The sequence below is a fragment of the Rutidosis leptorrhynchoides genome, chromosome 1 (assembly GCF_046630445.1).
Source record: "Rutidosis leptorrhynchoides isolate AG116_Rl617_1_P2 chromosome 1, CSIRO_AGI_Rlap_v1, whole genome shotgun sequence".
Classification (NCBI taxonomy): domain Eukaryota; kingdom Viridiplantae; phylum Streptophyta; class Magnoliopsida; order Asterales; family Asteraceae; genus Rutidosis; species Rutidosis leptorrhynchoides.
The window spans coordinates 149,493,257-149,502,786 of record NC_092333.1 but is presented as its reverse complement, the minus strand read 5'-3'; the positions used below and the strand labels follow the sequence as shown (position 1 = coordinate 149,502,786).

The 9,530-nt window shown below is 33.3% G+C and overlaps 1 protein-coding gene across 1 annotated transcript; it reads right to left on the bottom strand.

Moving 5' to 3' along the window:
- Nucleotides 1-289: 289 nt before the first annotated feature.
- LOC139886514 (uncharacterized) lies at nt 290-7,606 on the bottom strand. Its single transcript, XM_071870349.1, has 10 exons — nt 7,192-7,606; nt 6,902-7,091; nt 6,635-6,768; nt 6,154-6,266; nt 5,940-6,063; nt 2,058-2,213; nt 1,146-1,301; nt 940-1,019; nt 814-863; nt 290-714 (listed from the first exon to the last, which is right to left on the bottom strand). Exons 1-10 carry the CDS (start codon nt 7,567-7,569, stop codon nt 572-574), a joined length of 1,524 nt encoding a protein of 507 aa, XP_071726450.1. The 5' UTR covers nt 7,570-7,606; the 3' UTR covers nt 290-571.
- Nucleotides 7,607-9,530: the final 1,924 nt, after the last annotated feature.

Here is a 9,530-nt window from a genome sequence, read left to right as displayed (position 1 = left end):
AACCAAACACGTACACAATCTTCCGACATTAACTTGAACAAACAGCCCTAGCTCATCTTCATTGTTTTCCGTTTTCCGTTTTCCCTTTATTATTTACTTCATTATTTACATTTATAAATTAATAATCTAATAAAATTAATAAAATATATATGGTGTACACGTGAAACTTAGGTGACCAAGTAATTTCGAAACTAAAATAGGACGGATATAATAATATATTAACGTTTTCAACTTTTATTAATTTAGAATCAATGCATGTTAGATTGGACTAGAAACATTGTATTAGATCTAGGACATAATATATACTATCCTTATTTCTGAATATTACACGACAAATTTCATCAGATTATGTATCCTAGCTTTTGGGATACTACATGCGTAAACTAAAGATTGTAAGGTCAACTAGTTTGTATTTGAAATAAAAAATGGTCATAACATGATCATAAAATTATTTCATTTGAGAAAAAGAAGCAAAGTAAATGTTGTATAACAACAACAATGTCCAATCTTGTGTGTGCGAGGTAATGAAGAATTTCGTACTCCATAAAATGTTGTGATTGTGTATGTGACACTAGTCAATTATATTAGAATCGGCTAGATCTCGATTGTATTCGGATATCCAACCTTTCATGATACCAATTTCTTTCTTTCTTGCGTTTTTGAGCCATTCGGGATCTTTATCGGTTTTAAATCTTAGGTCAACATGATGTGCACCTGCCAAAATGGATATATAAGTCGAAATGAATAGACTGTTCATAAGATTTAAAAATGTGAAACTTATTGTTATTAGTAGCATTAAATTTAAATACATACCTTCTTTCTCAACTATGGCAATAATGCTTTTAGATATATTCTTTAACACACTGTTTACATACAAAATATTTTAATTAGTGGTTAAACACATTCACGATCGGGATGTAATGAAGGAACGAGACGTACCCACCACCACTCCATGGATCTCGTAAACTATTGAAGAAGATAATGTTACTACCGAAACGCTTTAATACCCTTTTAATGTCCTGTTAACATTTAGATGTTTTAAGGAACATGAAAATGCTAGATTAAAGTTATAAATATATATAAAATACAAATGTAAAATGAAATTTAGCATATAAAATATAAAGAGGAAATCAAGCATTACATACATGGCCACCAAATTCCGTAGTAATCCAGGCTGGCCTGGGCTGAACCTTATAAAAATATTCACATGATTGGGCCCGTTCCGTGTAGTTATCTGTTGAGGCCGGAAAAATACTCTCTTCATTGTTTCCATTAGTTGGCATGATCATCTCTGTACAGGCCTGGCCCAAATCCAATTAGTATTTTATTTGTTAATTCTTTATTAAAATATATGGAAAAAGCTTTTAGGAATTTTAATTATTAAATGGAAGTCGAAATAATTAATTAATTATTATTTCATCGGACCGTGTTTATACTCGGTTTTTTGTACTAAAGAGCGTTTAGCCGCGGGAGTGCCACTAATCAAAATATTTTCAAAATGAGCTTTTTACTTTAAAATACGTGACATCCTGGAAAAAAAAACGAAAGAAAAAAAAATATAACTAAAGGAATGAAAAAGGTTTGTTAAAAAGGGAAATTACCGATTTGCCCCAGAACTTTGAGCTAATTACACTTAAACAGTAGCAAAGGATTCTCTTTTAACATTCCATATATAAATTTTTTTTAATAACCCTGGGGGCTTTTATAAGAATAAAATTAATGAACAAAAAGATGGTACATGAGGTGGTTATTTCCTAGAGAGTGATTGACTTTTATAGTTTTATTAACGTACAAGTGAAACTTGCATGTCCTAATTTCTTAATGACAACTTTTAGGGTTGTTATTAGAAAAATTCATATGTTTATAACACATAAATATTTAAATATGTACAAATATTTTTCGTGATTTTAAATTTGATACGAACAATAACAAACATAGGCTATCATATTCGTACAATATGTCAGTCATGACAAAATTTCCTATTCAAATAGTAGTAACATAAATGTTGCTACCTTTAAAAAAGTACCGTAAATAATTAAGAAGAAAATGGTAGTTACCTGCCATTGCCACCCGCCAAGGTCGTGTGGATCAGAGTTATCATTAATATCAAAACACGAAACATCCCCGGTATAGTTGTAGTATACGCTAGCCGCATGATACAACTTCGCAAATGTGTCGTTCCCAAAACTAGGATTGTCGATTGCTTTGCACATCTATGTACGAAATGGGAATTGAATCACTACGAGGTGCCTTTATATTTCTTGAAAATGACAATGAGTACTAACTTCGATCAACTATAATTTTATCAATTGATAAGAGCACTGAGAGTGATGAGTGACGACCTAGTGAGTTACCTTTGTGAGTCGAAGTAGGGAGTGAGCGATAGGTCAGAGTCAGGATGTTAGTTATTTTTTCTGCTTTTGTACATATTTTTTTTCAAGTTTAAAAGAATTGAATAAACTAAAATAATAAAATAAAAAACTCTAGAACACATTAACTAATTTAAGCAGATAATTAAGTTTTTATTATGTTAAAATGGATTTATTAATACTCTTATAAACGTGGCCCAAATCTTGATAAATCAGCCCATATCTTATAAAAATCTTTATAAATTTTGCCCTAAAAAAAAGTGGCCCAAAACCAAAAGTTTTTGCCAAAAAACCTTATTAAAACCCATCCCAAATGAAAACCCTACGACTAAAAACAAATACGGAGTAATAAAAGAAAAAGGGAAAAGGATTGAAGTCACATCGCATGGAGACGAAAGCGGTGGCGACACGAAGTTGCGACTGAAGAAGGGGCCGGGTGGCATCGGTTGAAACGGAGGAATATGGAGTGAGACGATATCCCCGACTTTCTGTGCTCTAATGTAACCTCAACATTCTTTCCTCATTTTATAAGCAATTATAAACATGTATCTCAATTCAATTTTAAGATTTATATAGTGAAACATAACTTTAACGACGAGATAAAAAGAAATTAGAATATGTATATATATCATTTTATTCTTTTCTTCTTAAGGGAGATGTAGCATGAATTTTTTTTTTGAGTGTTTTGTGTTAGCCTATTTCTTCTTGACTTCTCAATTGTGAATTTTGAATTGTATTTATACAACCCACAACAATTCCAGATTAGCTCACAACAATTCCAGATTAGCTGATTAATAACTCCTTTTGATACCATCGAATGGAACACTCGAATCACGTCGCACTTCCATCGCTACGCTACGAGGGAAGGAAGTCTTTCGTCACAAAAACACAGCTGAGCGATAATACAATCTCATAGTTATTAGCTTGTGTCATCTCGTATTCTTTCGCCACATTGAAGTGTGCGAGACTTCAATTACAAGATTTAACACGAAACTTCACCGCATCACTCATCGTTCTAAACACGTCCAATCCTGCCACCGACATGTCAAGGATAACTCGTACACATTACCCAGTTATCAATGATTTTCTTTCCCAGCAACTAGAAAACCCAATAGATGCCTTTGTAGACTATTCACTAAAGTACTCGGTGAGAAAGCAACCACCACCTTGAAGTCGACCATCCTTTCCAATTTTGATCTTTCAGGCTGGTACACTGACCTCGTCATAACTATGAATTTCACAAACCCATTTTCTCATCCCAAGCATGCTTCCATTGTATGAGTAAGAACTAAACCGCGGCTACTCGAGAAGAAAGTTGGTTCGTACCACCGGTCAAGCGTAAATTACTTTGCCATCGGAGAGTAAAACAATCCTAGTGTTATCTAAAATCAACACAATAAACCTGAGAACATTTGAGAAACACGTAGTACAACCATCTCCACAACTCCACTAGTAGTTCAACTCCCATTAGCTTGATAATTTCCGTCGGTTACCAAACTCACACTGAGTTCCTGACACCTTCAACGATCTTAGAAAGCTCAAGTTTCGGGAATTACAAGATTATCCACTTCATCTTTCGTAAAGATCCTAATTGATCACCCTTGAAGAAAAAATCGCTCACTTTGGTGAACTATCAACCAAACCCGAGCAACAATCGAATGCGTTCTCTCTGACACCCTCTGACAACCAATTTTCCTAGTGAGAGAAGCTCAAACCTGCCTGGAATAATCCAAATATCTTGAAATATCCGAACAATTACTTGGCTACCCCATTTCAAAATCCATCGAACTTCCTCGATAACTCTCACTAGCGATTTTCAAACCAATGTGTCCCATTCGTTACCCAGTCACCCTAACCTTAGAAAAAAACCCTCCCGAGCTCCCGTAACAAACTAACATTTTTGAAAACCCAGCTTGTATCGCTCAAAGTTTCACAAAACTAAACGTCTCACATTGGCGTCATCAAACCCGAAGAGTTCATCCTGAAACTGTAGCAACTTTGAAAATCAATATCAGAAAATCCAAGGGTCCGATCATCGCCAAATTATTACAACCTTTAGATCAATATGTCTTCTATCTACAGTTCAAAACTCAAAGCGATCAAACGGTTAACAAACCTGCTATGAATTATCTCATACTGCTGCGCATGAACATCCGAATTTAGCTATATCGTTCCTTTGCGCACGGGATAGCGAGGAACAACAACTCAATCCAATCACCCGGATCTGCCAAAAATCCTCTCTTGCAACAAACCCATCAATTCGAATCCTGACTCCAAAACCTGTGCTATTTAATCACCACCATAATGCAACATACGCGACCTCTTACTTCATAACTCATCAGACTCGTTACCCGAATCTTGGTGTGATCAACTCTCCCTGAATAAATAGACGTACACTCTAAGTACACCGTAATCAACTAAGTCACATGGTCTTGCAACAAATCTAAGCACGTCATTTGATAACCTGATGATTATCGAATCATCAATATATCGAAAACACTGCTTTCAATTCGCCATCGTGCCCGATCTTCAAACCTTGAAGCTCAGGCACCACTTGTTAGGAATTGTGGATCCAACAAGACAAGTGATTTACACCAATCACTAACCCACAAAAGATAAACGAGTAATATAAATCGTAAAATGTTAATGTAAACGACACAAAGATTTAACGTTGTTGTATTCCAACTTCAAACATGGAGAAGAGTTTTGTTCACGAGCGCAAACTAGAGATATTTTCTTATTATTTTCGTGCACACAATTACATGTTAAATAGGGATGTATTTATAGTACAAATAACAACGATTTAGAAGCAAACAAGGAATCCTAAACTAAACCCAATTCCCATCACAATTGATTTCGTGACCATAATTGCACCGCTCGCGTTCGCGAGCCTTGACCAGTTTCGAAACCTTCTTCTTATTTAATTCGACTTCGCACTCCAACATAACTAAAATACGTACTTTAATCTGCTTATGATTTTCTTCCACACACATACAAGTCCTAATACCTAATCATTTCTCACATTTGAATATTAAGGTTGTCTATCATAAATCATACTCCTTCCACCCTAAAATATTTTGTTAAGTTTGTTGAATTTTAGGTATATTTAGTTTGTTGAACTTAAAATATATTTAATAAATTTTAGTCTTTCCTTCAAAAAAGATTTGATTGAATTTATTTATAAATAAATGATTGAGAGTACAAAAATAAATGTAGAATGAAAACGTTATTGATATTTAATATATTGTAATCTTATGTAAGTGAGTAATTTTTTGAGACATATGTAAATAGTAAGGTATACAATTTTAAGACGAAATGAGTATTATCACTCGTAAGCATATATAAATATATACTCTTCTTCCCCGAATAACTGAACATAATATATTTGTTCTTTTACCCATTTTTCTGGGTAAGAGAGGGAACCCCTATATGGACGAGCACATTGGCTCCTCACAGAAGATAAAAGCTCGGGTAATCAAACCCTCTGAGCGCGAGACATGATACCGGGTGAATTGCGCATTATGTGCACCCTCTACAAACATGGAACTATATGTGAGGTCATGAGCATACCTGTCTGATAGGATAAGCAGGCATTGGAGAAAGAAAGTTGGAAGGTGTTGGATAATCCGTCATTGCTGTATAAACATACGCCGTTGCAAGCCAACCTTCAATGCTATCTCCGCTAATATAATTTCTATATTACAAAATTAATTAACTACTAATGAATTGATTGTAGTAATTCTGTTAATTAAAAATACGTAAGAGAGATTAAAAAAATTCTTACTTGCATATATGAAATGACTTTCGAAGTAACTCAAGTCCACCTTTTGTCTTGGCCGTGTCCTCAATTTGTTTCCACGACCCTTTTAATACTTTGTAACAATTCTCACTCTCACTCTGAGTTCTCATAGCATCAAAATTAAATCATTTTATTAATTTTTTTCTAATATCAGCAGTGACCTTATTGACACTTTTATATTTATTACGTGCATAATGAAATAAAAAAACAGTAAAGAAAGAAAAATAATCTATTAAAAATACTTCTTCCATACGAAAAATTTCCACCTCTTAAGAGTTGATTTTTGATTTAAAATATGTTTGGTAAAATGTTTGTTTTACCTTTATATTTAAGGTAAATTTAATTGAATTTAACTGAGTTTTTTGAAATAGATATAGATATATAATAATTATATACTTAGTAAATAATAAGGTGAACAGTTTTTTTAATAGAGTAATAAATTAAAAACGGATAAGTTATTAAGTACCCTAAAATCTTGGGTAATAATATTGTTGAAGCTGTATTGAGATGTAATATTCTCAAATTGAAGAATTGGTGAAGAAGATGCCAGTGCTCCAATAGCTACATGTGGATACTTTAACCTAAACCATGCTGCCAACACTACATAACAAAAAATGTCCCATTTTTTAAACTTTTTACAATGCAATTTTAAAATCATATTCATTCATTAATTAATTATTTATATCAAGAAGAAAAAGTAACAAATAAAATAAAAGAGTTAAAGAAATCATACTTCCACCATAGGAACCTCCGAATACAATAACAGGAGAATCAATGGCTGATAAATTTTTCTTGAGATCAATAATGAGTGTAGCATAATCAGCCAATGCTTGTGTTGAACTCAAGTATCCAAGAGTTTTTGGATTCTTGTATGCTTTTTTTCTATCACCTCCATATGGTATTGATTGTCCATAGTACCTATGCTATATATATATAATCATTTGTTTTTTTTTACAATTTTTAGAAAGTTATGTAACTACAAGTATTATTTATAAATCGTCGAGAAATCGAAGGATTATTTACCTCTAGGAAGACGATAAGCGCTTTGAATTCAGGGGCGATATCATACATGAAGCCGGTATTTTGAGCAAACCATTCGATATTGCCTTCGTTCCCGGTGTATATGAAAATTGGAGCATTGATTTTAGGACCACCCCAGAATGTGTCATTGATTAAATAACGTTGTTGGAATGTTTGGTAACTTTGAGGATCATAATTGAAGTGATCAAGAATTTGTGTATAGTATTTTGTTTTGTAAAGCGCATTATTGCTTGATAGAGATTGTGTTTCGGGCCGGATTATTGAAGAAGGGAAGTAGCTAGGTGGACACTTTGCAAAAGATGAAGGACTAGATTGCAAAAATAGTAGTGAATAGAACAATAGTAGCATCCATGGTACCATTGTTGTTTCTAAACTTCAAAGAGAAACAGTGAATAAGTTGTACCTTATATTATTGAATTTTAGGAAGTTTTGATAAGGACAAATCCCTATAAATTTACAAATCTTGATGCATGATGATGTATACGTTTTACTAATATTATAATTTTAGCATGTAGCATGTTGGAATCTTGCATTGAAAGTAATGTTTGGAATTTGATTTGGAATTTAGGTGACCGTTGTGGAAAAAAACAAAAGAGTGTGACCTTTTAATTGGTCCACTCTTATCGATCAAGCTACAAAAGACTTTATATGGACGATATTAATTTCTTGTAAACATCATCCAAATTAATATATTTTCTGTCTAATTATTTATGATAAATAATAGATTATAAGCTTTGATATTTTAAGATATTTCGTAGTTACGTGTCATGCCAAACTATTTAACATAAACTATTGTTTGCACAATTACCCCTATATACTAAAAGTCACGCAGGTTTTGATCGTTTTGGCCTCCTCACGCTTATCAAACGACAATACTCCAACCCTTTTATACTCCCTTCCAGACTCTTCTTCCTCATTTATTCTCTTCATCCACTTTCTCTTCCCCATTACGGAATAAAAATCACAACCCTTTTATACTCCCTTCCAGACTCTTCTTGCCCATTTATTCTCTTCATCCACTTTCTCTTCCCCGTTTCTACACTCGACGGAATAAAAATCACAGCCTTCACCCGCCATGAAATCGATGTTTTTCCGGTGGTTTAAAGCCCCGATTTCGTATGTTGTCGCTTTAATCGACCATGGTTTGAGGCTGATTTCTTGGCCGCTCTCGATTTGATCTTGCCGTGGTTTTTTAATTACGGTTTGCATCTGTACCTTTTAATTGATTGAAGATTTCGCTATGAAATTAGGGTTTGTGGCTGTTGATCTAAATCGTCATTTGTTTTGTTGCTGTTGTTGTGCTAATGGTCCCGTCGCCTTCGTAAATGATGAATGGTATATCTCCTATGCTATTTTCTATGCTTATAATAAATTAATTGTAGAAAAAATGATTATTTGATCACCTTATTGTTTGATATTTGGATCTTTAATAGATTTATATCAAAAGTGGTGTTGGTAACAAATAAATTGGTACAAATATATTAGTTCTTGCTCTATATGTTTGTTGATTGTATGTTAAAATGTAGGTTTGTTAATATTTTAATTAATTGTTTCAAGCTTGCTGTGTAATTTCTTCATTTGCATAGTCTTGAATTAGATGCGTCAAACGAATATTGTTGCTGGTGCAAGTGTATTTGACTGGACATTGGATGTTCTTGGTTAATAAAATATTTTTAAGCTTGCAGTCCATATTTAGGATCATAATCAATAAGTTGATTGTATGATTAACTTATGAAGTAATTATTAACTGATGTGAACATTTGTTATATGTCTATCAAATTTGATTATTTGATTCTCTGATATTTACTGTATATATATTTTAGATGAATTGCGGAAAAAATAAGGATATATAAATTTGGTCTACTACATATATTGTAGCAGTAAATAAGTAAATTAATGTCATTGATTATAAATTTCATATCATTACAGGTTGTGAGTGGTGGCACTCTTGCCTTGCATTGCACAATAAGCTGTATTGCACATTCTTCACCTGAGAAGCTGTTGTCTTCTGCTTACTGATTATGAATGAGATTCATAACAAATAAGATTAATAAAAAGGCCGTGATGATGAATTTGTTGTGGTTCAGTCGAGCAACGAGAAAAAAATGTTTCGTATCTTGGCGGGGCAACTTATAGTTTGCAGCCATGGCGATTCATGTTCTCTTGCTTGGTTTTACACACATACCTGAGCCTCATATCTCTTCAAATTTTCACAAATGAGAAGTTCCTAAGGTTTGCTAATCTTATCAAAAGAGATTGCTGGTACTATTGTTTTGAGGTTTCGGTAGGCTGTGATGATGATTTTGTTGGAGTTTAATCAA

What these genes read in the sequence shown, in the direction of transcription:
- LOC139886514 (XM_071870349.1), bottom strand. Translation starts at nt 7,569, where the DNA reads ATGGTACCATGGATGCTACTATTGTTCTATTCACTACTATTTTTGCAA. An exon ending in CGCTTATCGTCTTCCTAGAG is followed by an intron (nt 7,092 to 7,191) that starts GTAAATAATCCT and finishes ATATATATATAG; the next exon opens with CATAGGTACTATGGACAATC. An exon ending in TTGGCGGGTGGCAATGGCAG is followed by an intron (nt 1,302 to 2,057) that starts GTAACTACCATT and finishes GATTTGGGCCAG; the next exon opens with GCCTGTACAGAGATGATCAT.